General features: G+C 42.9%; 1 protein-coding gene across 2 annotated transcripts in view; it reads left to right on the forward strand.

The window, feature by feature from the left end:
* The window catches only part of AFF3 (ALF transcription elongation factor 3), a 418,376-nt gene that overhangs the window by 284,260 nt on the left and 107,809 nt on the right, over positions 1-26,307 (forward strand). For both annotated transcript variants that reach the window (XM_073590524.1, XM_073590525.1), the window contains one exon: positions 19,544-19,584. In XM_073590524.1, coding sequence (XP_073446625.1) covers positions 19,544-19,584 — 41 coding nt within the window. The remainder of the gene's footprint in view (positions 1-19,543; positions 19,585-26,307) is intronic.

Consider the following 26,307-nt stretch of genomic DNA (forward strand, 5'->3'; position numbering starts at 1 on the left):
AACAATGTCCCACCATGGCAAGAAAAACGTTCCAAACCTTCAAAATTCCTGGACTGACAGCTACAATCATGATAGGGGAGTTAGCTAAAAGGCTCACTGGATATCAAATTATTTCTAAAATTCCTTGAAAAGAGGTAGAGAGATGTCTTGTTTTGACTGTAGAGACATCCATATATGATAGATATGCTGTTTCAGCATAACTAAACTTACAGTGGGTACGGAAAGTATTCAGACCCCTTTAAATTTTTCACTCTTTGTTTCATTGTAGCCATTTGGTAAATTCAAAAAAGTTAATTTTTTTCACATTAATGTACACTCTGTACCCCATCTTGACTGAAAAAAACAGAAATGTTACCATGATTAAGGCTTAATTACTGAAACGCGTTGGTCATATTACTTCCTTTTGTGTTACCCACATCATTTTTCAATGTTTTTTTAAGAATTAAATAAACTACTATTTTTATACATCAGTGGATTGTTTCATCGCTGGAGCACACCTTCTTTTCTTTTTGCTGCTTACTGACGCCCTAGACTGGGGCAGCTCCGTGCAGTGGACTTCCACTAACACAGAACAACATGTTGTGGTGAGCTGACTTTCCTATTTCCCTCTTCCTATTTTTTGATAAAAATTTAAAGGTGGTTTGAATACTTTTTGTACCCACTGTATAATCAGGACTATAAAAAGCTGGGTGACACAAAGAGAATTCTTCACATGTGGGGGCTGCCTAAGGCCTAATATGATCCATGATTCACTTCTCCTTCCATCAGGAAAACAGACGATAACTGTAGATGGAAACATTTAGGTATTTCTGTTATTTCTCCCTTTTTATTTTATAACTGTTTTGAATATTTGTGTGTCGTTTTATTCTTACTTTTTGATATATTTATTGTAAGCACTGTATATTTTTATATTAACTCCTTAACGACCACCGATATGCCTTTTAATGGCGGCAGTTAAGGGTACTTATGCCTCAGCGCCGCTTTTTAACGGTGCTGAGAAATAAGTGTATAACGACCCCCTGAGTCAGAATTTCTTCAGGCTCTCGGCTACCAGGGGAACCCCAGAGAACATGACTTGGGTCAGTTTTTACCTACCCCAGTGTTGCACTCGCCGTTATTAATAGTATAATGGTGACCGCAAAAACAAGAGTCCAATTTTCCATTTAATCTCTCTCTCTTCTGATGTGATCGCACATCAGAGGAGAGAGAAATAGGGTCCCTCAATCCCCTCCCCCGGTACCTCTGGTGTCCCTGCATCCACCAATAAGTCCCCCAGTCCGCCTGCGCCTTCTTCTGGGAAAAAATGGTGGGCGCATGCGCAGTGCACCCACAGAGATCTGCCGGCTGGCACCTGGCAACAATAGGAACATTTTCCTATTGGTTAATCTTGATCTCTGTGATAGACCCTATCACAGTGATCAAAATAAAAAAAATAGTTAAGTTAACCCCCCTTTATCACCCCCTTAGTTAGATAAAAATAATAAAATAAAAAAATGTATTTATTTCCATTTTTCCATTAGGGTTATAATTGGGCTAGAGCGAGTTGGGCTAAAGTTAGGGTTAGAGTTGGGCTAAAGTTAGGGTTGGGACTAGGGTTAGGGTTGGGGCTAGGGATAAGGTTGAGCTAAAGTTAGGGTTTGGCTAAAGTTAGGGTTGGGATAGGGTTAGAGTTGTGGTTATGGTTGGGATTATAGTTAGGGTTGGGATTATAGTTAGGGGTGTGTTGAGGTTAGGGTTAGGATTAGGGTTAGGGGTGTTTTGGGGTTAGGGCTGGAGTTAGAATTGGGGGGTTGCACTGTTTAGGTACATCAGGGGGTCTCCAAATGCGACATGGCACCACCACTGACCAGCCAATTTTGCTTCAATAAGTCAAATGGTGCCCTTCTGAGCTCTGCCATGTACCCATACAGTGGCTTTTCCCCACATTTGGGGTATCAGCATACTTAGGAGAACTTGTACAGCAAATTTTGTGGTCCATTTTGTATTAAAACCCTTGTTAAAATAATAAAAAATTGGTTCCAAATTAAATTTTTTGTGAAAAAAAGTAAAATGTTCAATTTTTCCTTCCACATTGCTTTAGCTCTCGTGAAGCACCTGAAGGGTTAATAAACTTCTTGAATGTGGTTTTGAGCACCTTGAGGGTTGCAGTTTTTAGAATGGTGTCACTTTTGGGTAATTTCTATTATATTGATCCCCAAACTCACTTCAAATGTGAGTTGGTCCCTAAAAAAAATGGTTTTGCAAATTTTGTTGGGAAAATGAGAAAACACTGGTCAACTTTTAACCCTTAGGGTATGTGCACACGTTGCAGATTTGCCTGCGGATTTTTCTGCACAGAATCTGCATCTCTTGGTAGAAAACACAGAATAAAATGCGCACGTTTTTTATGTGTTTTTGATGCGGATTTTCATGCAGATTGTATGCATTTTTGTAACCTAAATAAAGATATGTTATTTAATAAAAAAAATAAAATTGTGATGTAATTTCTTGTCCAACCTCCTCTTTTACATTTGTCCAACCCACACTACATTACATAAATAGATAGATAGATAGATAGATAGATCTATAGATAGTGTAAGGATTGTACTCACTCAGCTGCGTAGGAGGAAACAGGAGGCACATTCTCTTCAACGTCTATGTGGGTTTATTTGCTTCATAAACCATCAAGTCAGCAACAAAAAGGTAAACAGTCTTTACATCAGGCAGACACAGCATCAATGTCCATAGCTCTCAGGCTCTGCTTGGAGCCACACACACAAGAAGGCTTCTCCCTCTCAAGACTCTGTAGTATCCAGCCTGGACACATGGAAATCTGTCCACACTGTCAGACTCCCAAACACTCACTCTCATGTGCTAAACATATCTCGATTACATAGCTTGTAACCACACCCACAGGTGAGGTATGGATCACATGGACTGGTCACATGATCATGACCTCACTGCAGGTCTTCAAACACCTGCAGGTCCTGAAGGAAAACAGGGGTACAGTGAGCACCCTCACCCAGAGATGAGGTAATATGGGTAGCCAGACCCTCCCATCTCATAACTACCCGCAACCTGGACCCAGGTGCACTAAACGACATATTATTGCTCATGTGCACTAAAGACAAAATACTCAGGGTTGCATCGCAGAGAGCATCCATCCTTGTGACATATACCTCCCATTAACCACGCAACCACCAGTCACACCACAATAGATCGATCTATAGATAGATAGATCTATCTATCTATCCCATATCTATCTATAGATCTATCCCATATCTATCTATGTATCTAGCTATTATCGATCTATCTATTATCTATCTATCTTATTCCTTCTATCTATCATCTATCTATCCCATATATATCTATCTTTCCCATATCTATCTATTCCATATCTATAGATAGATATGGGATAGAGATATGGGATAGATAGATAGATAGATAGATAGATATATCTATAGATAGATATATTTATAGATAGAAAAAATCTGCGTTAGGCCGGGGTCACACTTGCGAGAAACTCGCAAGGACCAGAGCATTCAGCTACATAGGAATACATGCAGCCACACACTCCAATCCCGAGTGTCGGCAGCAGTGCCAGGTATTGAGGTGCGAGAGTCGTGCGAGTTTATTGTAAAGTGTGACCCCGGCCTTAAATGCAATATCTGTTTAATTTTTAGAAAAAATGGAAAAAAATTACATGGGCTCCTGCGCAATTTTCATGTCCAGAGAGGGAAAGCCAGCGACTGGGGGCCGATGGTTATAGCCTGGGAAGGAGGTTATACCCATGGCCCCTTCCCAGGCTATGAGTATCAGCCCGCAGATGTCTGCATATCCTTTACTGGCTATTAAAATAGGAGGGCCCCAAAACAAAATGACGTGGGGTCCCCCTATAACTAACAGCCAGAAAGGCTATGCAGACAGCTGCGGGCTATGGATATTGCCTCCCCCGGCTACAAACACCAGCCCGCAGCCGCCCCAGAAATGGCGCATCTCTAAGATGTGCCAATTACGGTACTTAGCCCCTCTCTTCCCACTGCTGGGACACCTCTCCATTATTAATCTTACAGTATGAAAGGGTTAGCCTAAAACAGAGATTGAGAACTGGATTCAGTAAGAGGCGGTAGATTAACCTGTGCAGGCGTGTATGGGGGACCAAGGTGATAGTCATGAAGAGGGGCTGCTGATCCGACACACCCAGACACCCCAGAACATAAACACAATGTCTATTCTGGTGTGTGCTGTGTGTGCAGTGCATTTCACTCACTTGTGGGTTAGAGTCCTTCTCAGGTTGCAGAGTCCCAGATTCTTTCAGCAACAAACAATGACTTTCAGAGTCCAAGTTCATTTTTAACATAACAACTTTACTTAGCTCATCAAGTTTAATCACAGACACCGCACAGCAATCTTCACATGTTACGGACATTCTTTTCCCTGAACTGTCCCTGATTCTTCCTGTCATCACTTGTTTCTGTACCGTATCCCCCGGTACGGCAGCTTCCTGAGTAGCCGAGCTAGCTTTGTCCTGGTGTTCCCCGTCCATTTTCCCCTTCATGGGCGAAACCAAAGGATGCCGCTGTCAATCATTCCCAGACCATAGGTCTTGGATGTCACAGGAATTTCCATAAAGCTGAGCCGCTGTTTCCCTCTTGCTGCTCTGATTTGCTCGTGCTCATGTGTCTTTCCACCCATAGCGCCTGGACTGATGAGCTACTGTACTAAACACAGTTTCTTTCCACAACCTAACAGTTCTCCATCCTACTCACTACTAACTACCTCAGGAGCACATTCTCCTCACCCTTCTCTAGCTCCTCCCACTAGCCATTCCCTATTGGCTTAACTATTTCCTATCATAACTCAATCTAATCTACAATGCCCCCCACTGTTCTAAGTCCTGTATTACCCCTTACTAATGCTAAACCTTCCTTTATTACTATATCTCCCTATTTCTATCCCTAGCCCATAAAGGTATATAACTTACGCAACACATGAACATAAGTACACTGCTTGACACATCAATACACAGTAAAACAATATCACATTACATGACACTTGATATACAAAACGTACCCGATGTTATTAAGGAGGTACGCACAGGGATGCAGGGCACAAGTTAGCTCCCAGCACACCCCCCACAGACGCACTCCACATCACATGCTGAGAAGTATGTACGTGACACTAATACTGTATAAATATTATTAACTTCTACATATTGGGATAGGATCTTGGAAATGGTAATAGCCCTTAAACATCACCTGACATCTTTTTGGGCGTAAGGTCCATCTCTGCTCTGCATGCTCTCCATTTTCTCTTCTTTACAATGCGCACTGACATTGCGCTCTCTTGCCAGCTCTTCACTTGTCAAGAGCCGGCGAGAGAGCACAATGTCAATGTGCATTCAAAGGAATTATAGCACTGTAAGCACGTAGATCATAATGAGCTTGCATTTAAACTGACAGCCGATGCATGTTCATTAGAGCTGGGACTTTTATCTGTCCCTGAAACGAACATCACTGGTAACACTTCATTTCAGGATGGGGATAGCACTTATGGCAGTGACTTCTGCCTCTTGATAACATCCCGCTTGAGTATCCCAGCATGCACTGGGATTCTCAAGCAAAACATCATCAAATGAAAGTTTAAAACAAATGGAAGATAGAATATAGAGAGAGAGGGAACTGTAGGAAATTTTTAATTAAACTATATTAGAAAAGTGATTATATTATTCCATTATCTAGACAGAGAGTTATGATTAAAGTAAACTTTGGCTTAGGACCACCGTTTTCAAAAGCAGTACAGTCATATGTAAAAGTTTGGGCACCCCTATTAATGTTAACCTTTTTTCTTTATAACAATTTTGTTTTTTGCAACAGGTATTTCAGTTTCATATATCTAATAACTGATGGACTCAGTTATATTTCTGGATTCAAATGAGGTTTATTGTACTAACAGAAAATGTGCAATCTGCATTTAAACAAAATTTGACCGGTGCAAAAGTATGGGCACCCTTATCATTTTCTTGATTTGAACACTCCTAACTACTTTTTACTGACTTCCTGAAACACTAAATTGGTTTTGTAACCTCATTGAGCTTTGAACTTCATAGCCAGGTGTATCAAATCATGAGAAAAGGTATTTAAAGTGGCCACTTGCAAGTAGTTCTCCTATTTGATTCTCCTATGAAGAGTGGCATCATGGGCTCCTCAAAACAACTCTCAAATGATCTGAAAACAAAGATTATTCAACATAGCTTTTCAGGGGAAGGATACAAAAAGTTGTCTCAGAGATTTAACCAGTCAGTTTCCACTGTGAGGAACATAGTAAGGAAATGGAAGAACACAGGTACAGTTCTTGTTAAACCCAGAAGTGGCAGGCCAAGAAAAGGCAGAGAAGAAAGGCAGAGAAGAAGAATGGTGAGAACAGTCAAGGACAATCCACAGACCACCTCCAAAGACCTGCAGCATCATCTTGCTGCAGATGGTGTCACAGTGCATCGGTCAACAATACAGCACATGCATAACGCCTTTTTGTATGACCAAACAACTCAATCTTTGTTTCATCAGTCTACAGGACCTTCTTCCAAAATGTAACTGGCTTGTCCAAATGTGCTTTTGCATACCTCAGGCGACTCTGTTTGTGGCGTGCTTGCAGAAACGGCTTCTTTCGCATCACTCTCCCATACAGCTTCTCCTTGTGCAAAGTGCGCTGTATTGTACAATAAACCTCATTTCAATCCAGAAATATAACTGAGTCCATCAGTTATTAGATATATGAAACTGAAATACCTGTTGCAAAAACCAAAATTGTTATAAAGAAAAAAGGTTAACATTAATAAGGGTGCCCAAACTTTTACATATGACTGTATATAGTCCAATATTTATGCATGTACGCTACCACTGCAAAAGATGTTACTCTCAGTGTGTACCTTGTTTCTGTACAAATCTACTATAAAATGCAAATTAAAAAATAGATAATTAGTGACTTTTTCCTGAAACCATGAATATGCTAAAAATATACTTATACAATCTCAGCATGAGACATACTGTGTACTAAATCCTTTTTTATAAAACACTGTCCATATGAAAATATCCAATACCCTTTTTAAAATATTCCATCCTACAGATTAAATTGAGTGTTTTTCTCTCCCAAGCAGCCAATGTCAATTATGTGCTGAGTGATCAATCGGGTACAATGTACCTTTCTGGATATTTTTCTCCCTGACAAGTCTTTTACCAACAGCAAAAAAGGAGCAGGGAACTAATTGCCGATCAGAAACTAGACAATGCACAAGAGCAGCTCAACAGAGAATGCAAAAATCTGACCTGTGAAAGAGGCAGCTCTATTAAGTTTTGTTTAATATCCGTCTTCATAACTTTGTGATCACCTATTTTAGGAGTGTCCTTTGGGCTGTGTAACATTAAGTCAGATTTGTCCTCTTAATTGTTCTGTACTTTACAGGAGGTTAGATCACATTCTGTTTCCACGAGTGTGCAATCGCTTAGTCTTCTTTATAAGGTCAGTGAACTCTGCCGTGGCGGGGTGCAATATGAAAAACAGATTGACATTACAGAAGTGCTCATTTTTCATACGCCTGCTCTTTAACACATGCCTTATTATGAATTCTTTCATAAATCACCTTGTACGTACACTATGTATTAGTCAGAAGGAATTGAGGAAAAAGAGAAACTGTTCAAGTTATAGCCAGCTAGAAGACAGGAGTATATTCCTGGCTGGTGTGCTGTCTCATATGTTCTGTGTGCTTAAGGCCGGGTTTAGACAGCCGTATTTCACAGTCCTTTTACGGACTGGAGTGCACGGATTGACTGTGTGTCACCCAACCCGAACTTACAGCCTCATAGGCATATAGTCTGTGCATTCCTGGTCGTATACTTGCCATGAAGTATGGCCATATGAATGTTGCCTAATACCCAATACAGCGCAAGACTTTTCATAGATGACAACATATTATTTTGGATAAGATATTCCCTTTAAAAAATGTAATCATTTATGGTTCTGTTAAAATTTGCATCCGCTGTTTTGATGTTAAAACAACAAGCACCTCAAAGGAATCAGGTATATTCTTTTTTAAGTCCCTAGGGTTTATTTTGCAATGGAGGTAGTAGTTGTACAACACTCCCACAAAAGTATTATGGCTTTTGTTCTAAACAGAAGCTAAGACAGCAGCCACCCTGAGATCTTTTCCTATGTTCCCAAGAAAGTCCTCTATGTGAATAAAGTGGTAGTTAGCATATGCAACCACCAATCTGATAGACCAGAGATGTCAAACTCAAATACACAGAGGGCCAAAGTTAAAAACTTGGATGAAGTCCAGGTCAAACCTTGATATTTATTAAAAAAAAGTCTACAATCGAGGAAGTTTTTCCTTATCATCAAATATAAGGATGAACCTTTTAGTATGGTAACAAACTTAAAGGGGTTGTCCCATGAACAAAGTACATTTTAATAATAGATCTAAGGATAAAATAAACACAATCACAAATGGTCAAACTGTAAAAATATAATATATTATCTAAGATCAGTAAAAAGCATATGGCCCAATGCCCTAGTTTAAATATGCAATAACAAAGGCTAAAAAAACTTGAATTAATAAATTATACAAATAATAAAGTATGTTGCCCACAAAAGTGACCCCAAACACAGTATGATATTCCCACAGTGCATTCCTCCAAAGTACCCTCTACACGCACTGTATGATGACCCTACTGTAACCCTCCCGGCAAAGTATGGTAACCTCATCACAGTATGATGCCCAAACTGTGATCCGCACATAAATCACACACTATAATGGACTCCACATAGTCCTCCATACTGTATAATAGGCTTCATATAGTCCTTCTACAGTATAATGGGCCCCACACAGTCCTCCATACAGTATAGCGGTCCTCACATTGCTTATATTGTAATGGCCCCACATAGTCATCTGTAGAGTATAATGGGCCCCACATTAAAAAAAATAATTATCCATCTATTCTCTTCCCCTGCTGCTCCGGTCTTGGCAGCCAGTGCTCTGAAGCTCTGCACTGCTCGGCACAGCGGGTGCAAAATAGTGATGTCATTGTACCCACTTTGCTGAAACGTCAGACGAAGAGGGAGAATGATGGGGGAAGGAGTAGATGGCTCTCTCTTTTATCACTGCTTGCAAATCAAAGTGCAATGCCGTTACGTGCCGGTGTCACAAGCCAAATATCACCTTGCTGGCCATATTTGACATGTGTGTGATAGACAGTGATGAAGAAGTGGTTGTACATACAGATGCTTCTCACAAAATTAGAATATCATCAAAAAGTTAATTTATTTCAATTCTTCAATACAAAAAGTGAAACTCATATATTATATAGAGTGATCTATTTCAAGTGTTTATTTCTGTTAATATTGATGATTATGGCTTACAGCCAATGAAAACCCAAAAGTCATTATCTCAGTAAATTAGAATACATTATAATAACACCAACTTGAAAAACGATTTTAAAATCCGAAATGTTGGCCAACTGAAATGTATCTTCAGTAAATGCACTCAATACTTGGTCGTGGCTCCTTTTGCATCAATGCGGTGTGACATAGAGGTGATCAGCCTGTGGCACTGCTGAGGTGTTATGGAAGGCCAGGTTGCTTTGATAGCAGCCTTCCGCTTGTCTGCATTGTTGGGTCTTGTGTCTCTCATCTTCCTCTTGATAATACACCATAAATTCTCTATGGGGTTAAGGTCAGGTGAGTTTGCTGGCCAATCAAGCACAGTGATACTGTTGTTTTTAAACCAGGTATTGGTACTTTTGGCAGTGTGGGCAGGTGCCAAGTCCTGCTGGAGAATGTAATTTCCATATCCAAAAAGCTTGTCGAAGAGGGAAGCATGAAGTGCCTTAAAAGTTGCTGGTAGATGGCTGCGCTGATTTTGGTCTTGATAAAACACAGTGGACCTACACCAGCAAGCAGATGACATGGCTCGCCAAACCAACACTGATAGTGGAGACTTCACACTAGTCCTCAAGTAGCTTGGATTGTGTGCCTCTCCACTCTTCCTTCAGACTATGGGACCTTGATTTCCAAATGAAATGCAAAATTTACTTTCATCTGAAAACAACATCTTGGACCAATGAGCAACAGTCCAGTTCTTTTTCTCCTTGGCCCAGGTAAGACGCTTCTGGTGTTGTCTATTGGTCGTGAGTAGCTTGACACAAGGAATGCAACACTTGTAGCCCATGTTCTGGATATGTCTGTGTGTGGTAACTCTTGAAGCAATCACTCCAGCAGAAGTTCACTCATTGTTAATCTTCCCAAAATTTTTGAATGGCCTTTTTTTAATATTCCTTTCAAGGCTGCAGTTATCCCGGTTGCTTGTGCCCCTTTTTCTACCACACTTTTTCCTTCCACTCGATTAATATGCTTGGATGCAGCACTCTGTGAACAGCCAGCTTCTTTAGTAATGACCTTTTGAGGCTTACCCTCCTTGTAGATTGTGTCAATGACTGCTTTCTGGATATCTGTCAAGTCAGCAGTCTTCCCCATGATTGTGGATCCCACTGAAACAGAATAAGGAACTTTTTTAAACGCTAAGGAAGCCTTTGCAGGTGTTTTTTGTTAATTATTGTAATTTACTGAGATAACTTTTGGGTTTTCATTGGCTGTAAGCCATAATCCTCAACATTAACAGAAATAAACACTTGAAATCGATCACTCTGTTTGTAATGACTCTATGAGTTTTCACTTTTTGTAATTGAAGAACTGAAATAAACTACCGTATTTTCCGCTTTGTAAGGCGCACTTTTTTCCCCCAAAATTGAGGGGAAAAAGGGGGTGCGTCTTACAAAGAGGATATACATTTGCGCTGCCACTGAGGGTACTTGCCGCGGCACTCTGTGCCCTGATGCTGCCGCTGCGCTGTCCGCCACCGCCGCGCTCCTGTCCCCCGGTGGTTTCTTCCGCCCCACCGCCGCCGCCGCGCTCTGTCCCGTTCAGCGTGGGGGGGTCTCTGTCGCTCCATGCCTGCTTTCTTCCTGGAAAATGGCCGCCGCGCATGCGCAGACGGACATCTCGGCACTGAAATCTCGGGAGATGAGATTTCAGCGCTGAAATCTCATCTCCCGAGATTTCAGTGCCGAGATGTCCGTCTGCGCATGCGCGGTGGCCATTTTCCAGGAAGAAAGCAGGCATGGAGCGACAGAGACCCCCCCACGCTGAACGGGACAGAGCGCGGCGGCGGTGGGGCGGAAGAAACCACCGGGGGACAGGAGCGCGGCGGTGGCGGACAGCGCAGCGGCAGCATCAGGGCACAGAGTGCCGCGGCAAGTACCCTCAGAACGGGACAGAGCGCGGCGATGGCGGCAAACACCGGGGGGACAGAGCGCGGTGGTGGCGGTAAGAACCGGGGGAGAGCGCGGCGGTGGTGGCAAGCAGGCACCGGGGGACAGCGTGGCGGTGGTGGCAAGCACTGGGGGACAGAGTGCGGCGGTGGTGGCAAGCAGGCACCGGGGGACAGAGCGTGGCGGTGGTGGCAAGCATCAGGGGACAGAGGGCGGCGGCAGTAACAGACACCGGCAGCGGCACGCTGCACATCAAAACACCCCCTCATCCCAGCAGCAATGTTCCACTCCGGCCTCCTCCATCACCACCCCTGGAAAGCAATAAGACGCATGGATTATAAGATGCACCACCATTTTATTAAAAATAACGTTTTTTTCCTATTTTTCTCCTCAAAATTTGGGGTGCGTCTTATAATCCGGAGCGTCTTATAAAGCGAAAAATACGGTAACTTTTGATGATATTCTAATTTTGTGGACTACCTGTACTAATTACATTTTCATTCACACTGTTAACTTTGTGAACCCCATTCCCGTAATCAGTGTGGGCCCTAGGATCATACAATCAACACTTATTCTCTGGGTAGGTGACATAAGTTGTTTAAGGACAGGGCCGGGTCCTGATCAATGCATCCTAGTTGGTCTCTCTTCACTTTCAATTTATCTTTCTTGATTTCTTCCCTTCAAAAGACAATGTTCTGATCCCAGTTTGTCCCTTTTTTAGGCTAGTTTCACACTAGCTTATTTTCCACGCAGCGCTCGGCGCCGCTAAGCCCCGCCCCCTGCCGGCTCCCTGCCCACCCCATCCGGTCATCGCCGCCTACTATCGCACACGGCTGCATGCGATCTGTGCACCCTATCTTTAGCATAGGGTGCGCAGACCGTGCACTGGCCGTGCGCTAGTAGGATTTTAGCGTGCGCTGCGCACTTTTGAAGGTGCGCCGAGTGCGCCAAAATGCAACATGGTGCATTTGGCGCACACCAGCGCACCTTCAAAAGTGCACAGCGCACGCTAAAATCCTACTAGCGCACTAAGGGAGGTCATTTCAACCTTTTTTTTTCATTTTAGCTCTCACTGTACAAGTATGTTTCAATGTTTTATTAAATATGTTAATATTTTTATTTTTATTTTATTTACATTACTGGAACCGGGTGCCGATTTGAAATTTTAGATATTTAATTTTTTTTTAGATTTTACCTTCTACTTCATTTGTTTGTGCAACATACTGCAGTACCGTAATATTGCACTGTATTATAAAATTACTGTTATTCTATGAAGTCTAGCATAGACTGCCATGGCAATGACATCATGGACCCCATTCGCAACCACATAAATGTTGCTCTAACAACTGACATGGGCAGCTAAAGGGTTATCACGTTGTGATTGGTTCTAGCTTCAGTCACAGCACTTAGACTCGGGTTCCGGCTGCAGAACACAAGTAGCATCCATGGTCTTTGGACAGGTTGCACGCCATACATGCAATATGCACAGGGCTGAGTGGGCTCCTAGACACATAGGGACCCCACACTCGTCTAGGATCTCTGGGTGCTGACGTCAGCCCTGTCTAGGGTATAAAAAGAGAGAAGAGCCAGCACTGCCAGTGGTCAGAACGCATAACATGAGGTGCATATGCACATATCTTACTGCATTCAAAATGAGACATTTAGCAAAATATTGATCAATATATTGAGCCACCCCGCCACGCCAAGGCAATCTCATATGGGGGGTCCTACTCTACATTTTTATTATTCACTGTGCCATTGCGGCCTCCTAAATGTTTTAAAAGCAAGACCATATCAAATGCAATCCATACCTGAAGCATATCTGCATCACTCCCGTGCAGCCAGATGGAGCAGGTGCAGATGAAGGCCAACCAGGTCTGAACACAGACATCTCAGGTTTGACCTCCACACACTGCCCAACCAGCAAACACAGATGAAGGGCAATGCAGGCCCAGACATGGATGCAAAAATAAATAAAGCCTGGGGCAGGGCGGGGCTGCCGTGAGTGTTCACAGCAGCCTAGATCAATCACAATAAACACAGAAAAGATGGCGAACATGACCCAGCGTGCACGGCAACAGTGGTGGTCAGCCACAAAACCAATTTGCAATAAAAAGAGAGAAGAGCCAGCACTGCCAGTGGTCAGAAAGCATAACATGAGGTGCATATGCACATATCTTACTGCATTCAAAATGAGACATTTAGCAAAATATTGATCAATATATTGAGCCACCCCGCCACGCCAAGGCAATCTCATATGGGGGATCCTACTCTACATTTTTATTATTCACTGTGACACTGGTCAGGCAGTGTGTGGAGGTCAAACCTGAGATGTATGTGTTCAGACCTGGTTGGCCTTCATCTGCACCTGCTCCATCTGGCTGCACGGGAGTGATGCAGATATGCTTCAGGTATGGATTGCATTTGATATGGTCTTGCTTTTAAAACATTTAGGAGGCCGCAATGGCACAGTGAATAAATACAAATGTAGAGTAGGACCCCCCATATGAGATTGCCTTGGCGTGGCGGGGTGGCTCAATATATTGATCAATATTTTGCTAAATGTCTCATTTTGAATGCAGTAAGATATGTGCATATGCACCTCATTTTATGCTTTCTGACCACTGGCAGTGCTGGCTCTTCTCTCTTTTTATTGCAAATTGGTTTTGTGGCTGACCACCACTGTTGCCGTGCACGCTGGGTCATGTTCGCCATCTTTTCTGTGTTTATTGTGATTGATCTAGGCTGCTGTGCACACTCACGGCAGCCCCACCCTGCCCCAGGCTTTATTTATTTTTGCATCCATGTCTGAGCCTGCATTGCCCTTCATCTGTGTTTGCTGGTCAGGCAGTGTGTGGAGGTCAAACCTGAGATGTCTGTGTTCAGACCTGGTTGGCCTTCATCTGCACCTGCTCCATCTGGCTGCACGGGAGTGATGCAGATATGCTTCAGGTATGGATTGCATTTGATATGGTCTTGCTTTTAAAACATTTAGGAGGCCGCAATGGCACAGTGAATAAATACAAATGTAGAGTAGGACCCCCCATATGAGATTGCCTTGGCGTGGCGGGGTGGCTCAATATATTGATCAATATTTTGCTAAATGTCTCATTTTGAATGCAGTAAGATATGTGCATATGCACCTCATGTTATGCTTTCTGACCACTGGCAGTGCTGGCTCTTCTCTCTTTTTATTGCAAATTGGTTTTGTGGCTGACCACCACTGTTGCCGTGCACGCTGGGTCATGTTCGCCATCTTTTCTGTGTTTATTGTGATTGATCTAGGCTGCTGTGCACACTCACGGCAGCCCCACCCTGCCCCAGGCTTTATTTATTTTTGCATCCATGTCTGAGCCTGCATTGCCCTTCATCTGTGTTTGCTGGTCAGGCAGTGTGTGGAGGTCAAACCTGAGATGTCTGTGTTCAGACCTGGTTGGCCTTCATCTGCACCTGCTCCATCTGGCTGCACGGGAGTGATGCAGATATGCTTCAGGTATGGATTGCATTTGATATGGTCTTGCTTTTAAAACATTTAGGAGGCCGCAATGGCACAGTGAATAAATACAAATGTAGAGTAGGACCCCCCATATGAGATTGCCTTGGCGTGGCGGGGTGGCTCAATATATTGATCAATATTTTGCTAAATGTCTCATTTTGAATGCAGTAAGATATGTGCATATGCACCTCATGTTATGCTTTCTGACCACTGGCAGTGCTGGCTCTTCTCTCTTTTTATTACTGTCTAGGGTATAGTCTCTGTAAAAAGTTTTCAGATATTACTAGCACTTTATAGAGACACTCTTTTTCAGCATATTAGATAGAGTAGAACTACATCTATTGCTCTATAGTACAATTTTTTTCTAAATTGTTTTTAGCTCTCTTGCATCCATATGCATGGTTTTTGTGATATTGACTTATCTTTTGAAACCTTCTTGTATTGTTATATAATTGAATACTTTAACTGTAGTGAGAGAAACCCATTTGAAGCCCTGTGCAAATAAATGGAAGTATAATCTAATATTTTGTTTTTAATATGCTATGACAAGAGCTTTTCTCTGTCCTGGCTAAGGTTACCTTGTTTGGAATGATGTGAAAATTTATAGCCAGGGCAGTCAATCTGTATTTGGTTTGCCAAGACTGAATAAATAGTCCTTTGTGCTTGGTTGTTATGTGTAGAGCATGTTCATCTGTATGGCTTGAACGCAAGATCCACAGGGATTCATAAAAGTCAAAGCATTGGTATGTGCTGCTGAGAACTGCTGGATAAATGTATAAATTAAAGCTGGAAAGGAAATTGCACAGCAGTGTCATGTAGCGAGCACCAACGTGAGACATCACCCTTGCAAATAAGCAGTTATCAGTATTGAAATATCATTCTACTCTGTAATGTTTCAAAACGTAGAGGGAAAAACTGACTTAAGATCATTTATCATAAAGTGTCTGTAATTGTAATAATTCCAGATCAGGGAAACCTTTAGGCCTCATTCAGATGTCTGTTATTTTGGGTGTTTTTTTAATCAAATTTTCATCAGCGTTTGCTCACTATGTCAGTTTTTACCATCAGTGATTTTCTGCTAAAAAAAATTGCAAAATATCTCCTGCCCATTGCAATGTTTAAAAACAGTCATCCATTTGCTGTCCATGATTTCACAAACCCATAGACTTGTATGGGTGATTTTAATCTATGGTTCAAATATGGATATGTCTGTGATTTTTTTTTCTGGACACATGGTCTGGATATGTGAATAGCTTCATAGATTATAATGGGTACATGTTCTATCTGTGAGAAAGACATGTGAAAAGCAGGTGTCTGAATGAGGCCCAAGGCGGATTTCAGACGTCCCCATTTCCTGACCCAAACTAACAGCTTCATTTGTATGAAACTGGTAGTTCACGTTAGGAGAGCCATGGTCCTTCTGGACATCACAGTCCATATGAAGACTGTGAAACACAGATCTCTGAATTCTGCCTTACGGTAGGCAACAGCATATTTTGTACAAAATTATAGTCTCATCTACAAGTGTGGCTATGTATTTATCTTGTTGATTTGCATTCTACAAATGTTTTTCAGCTATACTGGGATAAAGCCCTGAGACGTTTGTACAACCAGATGTACAGCAGATGTTTTGTCAATCTAGCTTGTGCTAGATAGGCACAGCGGAGAGGCGATACAGTGTTAAGGGTTACCGGGGAATGCAATGAAAGCACGTGCATCAGCGATCACTGACCACAAATGCATATTGTTTGGACACTTTTCATAGTATATCACGTACATTGCAATTCATGAAGAGATGAGAGAATATTTCAAAATTTGGTTCCAATTACAATTGTCGACAAATATTGTTTTTGCAATATTTGCTGAACACAACCGAATGTCATTGGAGTCAAAGGGAGTAGAAATTGCCGAATAAGTTCGGCGCCGATCATCAAACATAAATTCGGCACAAATAGGGTACCAATATATATGGCAAATTCAGATTCGGCAACTGATTCCAAACCTATTCGCTCAACTCTACACATAAATTTCTCTTTCAACTCACACTGGGGCAGATTTACTAGAACGATGTTAGGTTTCATTCAGATGTCCGTGTTTGTTCACAAATGGTAAAAAATGGTATGAGTGTCATCAGTATTTTCGATCCAAGTTTCATCAGTGTTTGGTCTGTTTTTACCATCAGTGTTATATCAGTGATTTTCACGGATGGATAAATGAATATATAAATGACAAAGCTTTTCCTATCGGTTGCAGTATTAATCATGGACAGTACTCGGACTGTATACTGATGCCATCCATGTGCTGTCCATGATTGCCATGGACCCATAGACTTGTATTGGTGCTTTTTTTCTTGGATGCCGATAACAAACGGACATGTCTCTGCGATTTTTGCAGTTCGCCTCAGGCAGCAGAGAGGCTAGGTTCCCCCCTGGGGCCGGCCATAGATCTCCCTGAGAATCTCCCTCCAGAGACTATTTTAAATGAAAGGGGGCATTACCAGTGTGAGACATATAATGACTGACATGTAAATCAGCAGCCGCGGAGACACCATCACATGTTTCTCAACGCAAGCAATGACTAGCCAGGTCTTTCACCGGGAAGGAACAACCACGGGAAGGGCAGTCTCCAATGAAGGAAACCACCTATGCCAAAACATGGTATCCATCCACAGACAGCTGTTTCGGGGTATTGCCCCTCATCAGTGTGGAGTAGGAAACTGGCTAGTAGGAGCAATGCCTAGTAAAAGACTGTGAAAATGAGGATGAGTGACCTCATGAAGATCAACATCCAACACTGCGGAGACACCATCACATGTTTCTCAACGCAGCCTGTTTCCTTCTCCACACTGATGAGGGGCAATACCCCGAAACAGCTGTCTGTGGATTGATACCATGTTTTGGCATAGGTGGTTTCCTTCATTGGAGACTGCCCTTCCCGTGGTTGTTCCTTCCCGGGGAAAGACCTGGCTAGTCATTGCTTGCGTTGAGAAACATGTGATGGTGTCTCCGCGGCTGTTGACTTACATGTTTTTGCATATTTCCCATAAGGGATGGGGGCATTGCTCTAGCATCACTGCGTTGAGAAACATGTGATGGTGTCTCCGCAGTGTTGGATGTTGATCTCCATGAGGTCACTCATCCTCATTTTCACAGTCTTTTACTAGGCATTGCTCCTACTAGCCAGTTTCCTACTCCACACTGATGAGGGGCAATACCCCGAAACAGCTGTCTGTGGATGGATACCATGTTTTGGCATAGGTGGTTTCCTTCATTGGAGACTGCCCTTCCCGTGGTTGTTCCTTCCCGGGGAAAGACCTGGCTAGTCATTGCTTGCGTTGAGAAACATGTGATGGTGTCTCCGCGGCTGTTGACTTACATGTTTTTGCATATTTCCCATAAGGGATGGGGGCATTGCTCTAGCATCACTGCGTTGAGAAACATGTGATGGTGTCTCCGCAGTGTTGGATGCTGATCTCCATGAGGTCACTCATCCTCATTTTCACATATAATGACTGACAGACTGCTCTCATGAGCTACCTGTCTCACACTGGTATTTCATTTAAAATAAACCCTGGAGACAGATTCTCAGGAAGATCAGTGTCCAGCCCAAAAATATTAACCGCTCATTTGCATTATTTAGAAAAATATGTATTTCTCAGTAATAATACATTGGATCGTAAATGTCAAGGCATCTAAACAAAGGTATGGTTCCTGACAAATCTGTTGTAAAGAAAGACTGGTTAGCGTGAAGCACGTTATCATACAAGGGCCTACAATACTCATAAGTCCACCAATCATAAAACCAATATTACTGACTTGAACGCACTAATCAGATAAAATATAACCTTTATTCTACAAATTAAAATACGGTATATTTTTCCTATTCCACCATGCATTATGCAAGTCTACCCAGCATACTCCAGCAGCAACTATTGGTCCTTTATACCTGCTAGCTGTTGGTTGATGGATACTAGTATACTAATGTAACACCAAGGCAATTTTATAGTGTCAATAAATGCTGGTTATTGGGTATTAATGTGACAATATGTTCTAGTAAATTATTGCAGCTAAAGAGTGAAAGGGTTCCTGAGTCTATCTGTATTCAATCTGTGTCCACACAGCCGGACTAGCAGCTATAGCTTGTACTGAATAGTGCGAGGTTTCAGCAGCAGGAAGGATGAATACTGAGGAGCTGTCAATCAACCTAGGTGGGTGGAGATAAAGCTTAAACTTGACATGGATTTTCAAAATAAGTTCACCAGCCTCATGAGGACTAACTAAGAAATCTATTTCCTATTTTATGCAGTTCTTATTGTAAAAACTGGTGACCCCTCCACTTTGAATTAAAGAACTCAGTTTTTCTCACTGCGGGTATTTAATCAATGTGCGTGATAAATGAAATGTGTGGTAAAACCCAATGTGCATTATTCATTCAGTTACATAACAGTCAGACCCCATTTTTAAGATATCAACACAGAAATATGGGTCATTTCGAAGTGTTCACTTACTTTTTTTTACTGTACTTTATGTCACTGATAGAAGAATAGATTGATCAGATATCATAACTGCAAGACAGACTTGTTCCTGCAGTAGATAGATCAGTCATTTTTTCATGTACTTGTTTCTTGTGTAAATCAAAAGGTCCAATCTGTTGAAGTGTGAGAACAGGAAGTCAGAAGAAGAGGCAGATAAGTTGCTGCTTTGTTTAGGACGCTTAGTAAATTTTCCTGCTTTGTTTTTTTTCTCAGCCAGCATCCCAGGGACAAGATATTGGACTCCAAAACGACAGGTATCTTTTATCATTTCTGTAAACCATAAATTGCTTCATGAAGCATAGAAACTAGTTTATAGTAGCATATAAGTCATAGTCCGATTGTACTTACTGAAATGTTATTGGTCATCATGTCCAAACAGAAGGATTCAACCAATTAATGGAAAGGAACGATTTACAGACTGTGATGTACTAAATTTAATAGTGGCAGTCTATTACTGTTATTTCGAATGCCCATGCATTCAGTACATGAAATGTATATTTCAGTGATTTGAAGAACAAAAGTGCAAAATTCCATTCTGCTGTTTGCAGCAGCTCTGTGTCTCGGTTCATAATGAGAGGCTTTCGCCTTTATGGGACCCAGCTTCAATTTTTAATTCAGTTTTCGGATAGCAAGCGGGCATCTTAAAAATGTCGAGGAACTGAAATGCAAGTATATTAAAGAGTTGCATACCTTTTCATTATAGAATAGGTTAGCCTAGTTTACATGAAATCCTCAAGTAATGGAACTGCAAGAGTACAAGATTTTTAATGACTAAACTAATGGAATAATGCTGTAATATATCTTTACACCATTCTAAACATGCCTTTGATAAAATTGTCATTTTGCCATTAGGCCAGAAACAGAAATTGTTGGGTTTTTTTTATCATCGTACTGTTTCTCAAATGCATAAACGGGGGATACTGTAGCTGTGCCAGTTAATGGTGTCTTGGCACTTACCACTACTATTTCTATATGACTGACATCTTCCTAGGTGGGATTTCGGGATTAGTGTTAATATCAAATGCCCATAGGGATTGTGTGCACATGGGGCCAGTGTCACAGGGAGAAAGAGCATAAGGTGCACATTGCAAGCTCCATATATGACAAGTTTACAAGGATTGTTGTAGTCTCATTCCCCCTGACGCCAGTATAATGAAACGTGTTGGGGAGGCTAACAGTTGTTTCTCTTAAACAAGCATATGATTAGATACATTCAATACATATACTGTATTACTAGAAACCATAGTGCTGGTCCGCAGCCGCGCAAGGCTCAAGTAAATGGATCATTAGTTATACCATTTAGGGATTACTTAGACAGATTAAGTGGTACAATAATCTGTCTGACTAGTTGGTCTGTATCCCAGTAGTGACTGACTACTACTAATCTATGTGCTTTTAATTGCACATAAATTCCTATTAATTAAAAGTTTTATTTCTTAAGGGGGTTTTACCCATAGCGATATCGCTAGCAATATCGCTAAAGCGTTACCGATTTTGTGACGCAGCAGCGATATTGCTAGCGGTATCGCTATGTGTGATACTTACCTCTGTCCAGCCCCCCCGCTGTCTGTCGCTGATCGCGCAAGATCGGCCGGGTCCATTTCTCGTCGGGCGCTTCCTGCTGGCGCCGACAAGTGACGTGTGGACGCGGGCGGGAGGACGTCAGCATCGCTGCGTGTGAAAGGTAAGTAACGACCGCTGCTGCGTCGCTACATCGCTAGTAAGATATGCCTGTTTGGCAGCTCACTAGTGACCATTTAGCGATGCACCAGCGATCCTGACCGGGTCGTATTGTGGTCGGATCGCTGGTGCATCGCTAAATGTAAAGGTGCCTTTAGTCTTTAGTTAGGGTTTAGTTTGCCTATGGCAATTTGTAAATAGATGTAAATGACCCTACCCAGACTTTGGAACAGTTTTCATTCAAATATCACATGGGTCCAGTGTTATAGGAAGAAAGAGCAGAGAGTGTACATTGCAGGCTACACACTCTTCATTATAAGCTGTATCTGACCAGTGTCAGTGTCCCTACATGCCTCTGATGATGCAGGGGGAAAGATGCCTCTGCTAGCAGCATCGGGGAGCACACAGTTCAATCTAGTAGAATCATAGAATCATAGAATCATAGAATCGTAGAGTTGGAAGGGACCTCCTGGGCCATCTGGTCCAACCCCCTGCTCAAAGCAGGATTCGCTAAATCATCCCAGTCAGATGTCTGTCCAGCCTCTGTTTGAAGACTTCCATTGAAGGAGAACTCACCACTTCTCGTGGCAGCCTGTTCCACTCATTGATCACTCTAACTGTCAAAAAGTTTTTTCTAATATCTAATCTGTGTCTCCTCCCATTCAGTTTCATCCCATTGCTTCTAGTCTTTCCTTGTGCAAATGAGAATAAAGTTGATCCTTCTACAATGTGACAGCCCTTTAGATATTTGTAGACAGCTATTAAGTCTCCTCTCAGTCTTCTCTTTTGCAAACTAAACATTCCCAAATCCTGCAACCTTTCCTCATAAGACAGGGTTTGCAGACCGGTCACCATTCTGGTCGCTCTTTTCTGAACTTGCTCCAGTTTGTTGATGTCTTTTTTAAAATGTGGTGCCCAAAACTGGACACAATATTCCAGATGAGGTCTGACCAAAGAGGAGTAGAGGGAAATAATGACTTCACGTGATCTAGACTGTATGCTTCTGTTAATACATCCTAGAATTGCATTTGCCTTTTTTGCTGCTGCATCACACTGTTGACTCATATTCAGTCTGTGATCTATTAGTATACCCAAGTCTTTTTCACATGTGCTGTCACTTAGCCCTATTCCTCCCATTCTATATATGCTTTTTCCATTTTTATTGCCCAGATGTAGTACTTTGCATTTCTCCCTGTTAAAAACCATTCTGTTAGTTGCTGCCCACTTCTCCAGTTTATTTAAATCTTTTTGAATCCTCTCTCTCTCTTCTCTAGTATTAGCTATCCCTCCTAGCTTTGTGTCATCAGCAAATTTAATCAGTTTACCCTCAATTCCTTCATCTAAATCGTTGATAAAGATGTTGAACAATACAGGGCCCAGGACAGAGCCCTGTGGTACCCCACTTGAGACATTCTTCCAACTGGATGTGCAGCCATTTACGACCACTCTTTGGGTCCGATCACTAAGCCAGTTATGAATCCACCTAACAGTTGCCTTGTCCATTCCATACTTAATCATTTTTTCAATAAGGATTGTATGAGAGACTTTGTCAAATGCTTTGCTGAAGTCAAGATATACTATATCTACAGCATTTCCTTGATCCACCCAATCAGTGATACCGTCATAGAAGGAAATTAAGTTAGTCTGACATGACTTATTAGTTACAAACCCATGCTGACTCTGTTTAATCACTTCATTCTTATCCAGGTATTGACATACATGTTGTTTAATAATTTGTTCAAAGATCTTTCCTGGTATAGAAGTCAGACTCACCGGCCTATAGTTACCTGGGTCCACCTTCTTCCCCTTTTTGAAGATAGGAACAACATTTGCTCTTCTCCAGTCTTCTGGCACTTCTCCTGTTCTCCAAGAATTTTCAAAGATTATAGAGAGGGGTTCAAAAATTTCTTCTGCTATCTCCTTCAGTACTCTGGGGTGTAATTCATCTGGACCTGGAGACTTGAATTCATTTAGGCTAGCTAAGTGTTTCCTCACTATCTTTCTGTTTATAGATATCCTGGATTCTTCTATTCCCTTAATAGGACAGTGAATAACAGTTGATGTTACATTTCCTTTCTGAGAGAAAACAGATGCAAAATAGGAATTTAAAAGTTCAGCCTTCTCAACATCCTGTCTTACCATTTCATCATTTTCATCCTGTAAAAATCCTATAGCATCTTTGACTTTTCTTTTACTTTTGACATATCCCCAAAATCCTTTATTATTGCTTTTGACATCTCTTGCAAGCCTCAATTCATTTTCAGCTTTAGCTAATCTGATTTGTGCCCTGCAGGTTCTGCAGACAGCATTATATTCTTCTTTAGATATGCCTCCCTCTTTCCATTTTATAAACATTTTTTTCTTCCTTTTTAGCATGTGCTTAAGTTCTGTGTTCATCCATCCTGGTTTCCTTAACTGCTTCCTATTCTTTCCTCTTTTCGGAATTGTTAACAACTGTGCTTTGAGAATTTCATTTTTCAAGATTTCCCATCCTTCCTGGACATTTTTGTCTTTAAGGATATCCAGCCATTGGATCCCTCCAATTCTCTTTCTGAATCCCTTAAAATCTGCCTTTCTGAAATCTAACCTTGACGTCTGAGTCTTCACAGGTCTTCGGCCTCTAGTTATCCAAAATTCTAAAATAGCATGGTCGCTACCTCCTAGGGTCCCAGCCACTTTTACCTCCTAGTAAACTCCTAGTTAGTAGCTTGCTGCTGCTCTAAACTGTCAAACATCAGGAGTGTACCACCCTCTGGCAGACAGAAAGTTATACATCTGTCCACATTGCTCTCTATTTCATGTATCATGAAGGTACCTCAGTGCTTCAAAGTGCGTAGTGCCAAAGAAGAAAAAGAAAAAACAGAAAATAGTGAAGTCCACAATAGCAGGTATTCCTTTAATGGAGAACAGAGTGTTGTTCTCTCCTTTCAAAAAATGTCTCATAAAGGTGAGACCTCTTACATGTTGTGTCGCGCAGACACGAATGTGAGAGGTCTCACCTTTATGAGAACAAAACTTTGCATCATCCAGTTTCCTCAAAGCATATTCCATGTTTTCCTTGCGAATAAACTCCACAATCCCCATGCCATCCTTGTGCACATCAGTGTAGCAGACATCTCCAGATTTTCTCATATGATCTTTTAGATCCTGCCAACATCTTGATGGGGGAAATTCTGAGACAAGGACTCCGTATTCAGTTCGCCGGGAAGGGGATCCATTCCTCTGGCTGGGTCCTATATATCCTCCCCCTGGTCTTTGGCTTGACCTAGGAAACTCCACACTTAATCGACAGGAACGGAACTCGTATCAATTGCTTCCACACTTGGCGTTCTACGCATCCTGTGGTTCCTGGATTAAATCCGATCGAGTGTCGGTGGCCAGGTATTCAATCCATCGACGCAGGCACAGCTCCTGTATTTGCTGTTTCTTGTTGCAGTTATACATCCACTCTGGTCCTCTTCCCAAGGCCAAGCTGGTTGGGTTGGACATAGTGGTGTTCTTAACCTTCTGTAGTGTCTCATTTATAGTCTGCTGGATCTGTCTATATGCCTCCCTGGTTGGGGAGCATTTGGACGGCGTCTACGAACACCAGTCCCCTGCAGCTCCCCCAGATTGCCCGGGCTGAGTAGTATCCCACTTCTGCCACCAAATGTGGGGAGTCAGTGAGTGCTCTAGTTCACTGGCTAGAGACTGCATGGATCATCCCACGGAATGCCCATTCTCGTTTTCCTGTGAACATAATACTACTCAGACAAAACAGGGTGAGGGTAATACTTTATTGAGCCCCCCAAACAGACAATGACATATAGAACAGTCCCAGCAAAATACCAACGATGGTGCACAATTATAACATTACAAAGTCTCACCCTTCCATTGACTCACCGAGATTAGAGCAGCTGCGACTTTGGGGATTCCAGGGCTGACTACCCCCATCAGTGGAACCCCGCTTTTGGTGGGCACCAACAGAGAGGAGGTAACGACAAGCTTAGGAAGCTGACAGTCCATTTGTTAAGAACTGACCTGGATTGGAGCAGTGGTATTGCAACCACTAGATGCAGTACTGGCAGGTAGCGTAGTCAGGAATCAGCCAGAGATCTGTACATGGGAGTAGCAGTATGGTTTAAAGCAGGGGTCCCCAACCGCCCGTCCGCGGCCCAGCACCGGGCCGCTGCAGTGCCCTTGCCGGTCCGCTGACACAAGGGGAGCCAGGGGCGGTCAGTGGTGTAGCGGGGGCTGGGGCGGCGCGCAGCAATTCTTAGCGGCGGCCAGGGAGCGATCCAAGCAGCTCCGCTGCCTGCAAGAGGGAATAGCAGGAGCGGAGCTGCAAGGACCCGTCCAGCTTCCTGCCCGCCGCCCGCGCTTCCTGTCTCTGACTGACACAGAGAGGAGCGCGCCGCTGCTGTGTCAGAGCGAGGAAGCGCGGGCGGCGGGCAGGTGAGAGGAGAGAGGTGGTGTGTGTGTGTGTGTGTGTGTGTATGTAGCCTGGCCCTGTGTGTGTGTATGTGTGTGTTGGTCTGTGTTTGTGTAGCCTGGCCCTGGAGGAGATGGGGACATGAGGAGAAGGCCATGAGGGGAGTGATGGAGAGACGGGAGTGATGGGGTGAAGGCAATGATGGGGTGAAGGCAATGATGGGGTGAAGGCAATGATGGGGAGAGGGGAGTGATGGGATGAAGGCAATGATGGGGAGACAGCAGTGATGGGGTGAAGGCAATGATGGGGAGACAGCAGTGATGGGGTGAAGGCAATGATGGGGAGAGGGGAGTGATGGGGTGAAGGCAATGATGGGGAGAGGGGAGTGATGGGATGAAGGCAATGATGGGGAGACAGCAGTGATGGGGTGAAGGCAATGATGGGGAGACAGCAGTGATGGGGTGAAGGCAATGATGGGGAGAGAGGAGTGATGGGATGAAGGCAATGATGGGGAGACAGCAGTGATGGGGTGAAGGCAATGATGGGGAGAGGGGAGTGATGGGGTGAAGGCAATGATGGGGAGACAGCAGTGATGGGGTGAAGGCAATGATGGGGAGAAGGGAGTGATGGGGTGAAGGCAATGATGGGGAGACAGCAGTGATGGGGTGAAGGCAATGATGGAGAGAGGGGAGTGATGGGGTGAAGGCAATGATGGGGAGACAGCAGTGATGGGGTGAAGGCAATGATGGAGAGACGGCAGTGATGGGGTGAAGGCAATGATGGAGAGACGGCAGTGATGGGGTGAAGGCAATGATGGAGAGACGGCAGTGATGGGGTGAAGGCAATGATGGGGTAAAGGCAATGATGGGGAGAGGGGAGTGATGGG

Source organism: Dendrobates tinctorius, unplaced genomic scaffold (assembly GCF_039654945.1).
Source record: "Dendrobates tinctorius isolate UK_male_01 unplaced genomic scaffold, ASM3965494v1 ptg000117l, whole genome shotgun sequence".
In the NCBI taxonomy this organism is placed as follows: domain Eukaryota; kingdom Metazoa; phylum Chordata; class Amphibia; order Anura; family Dendrobatidae; genus Dendrobates; species Dendrobates tinctorius.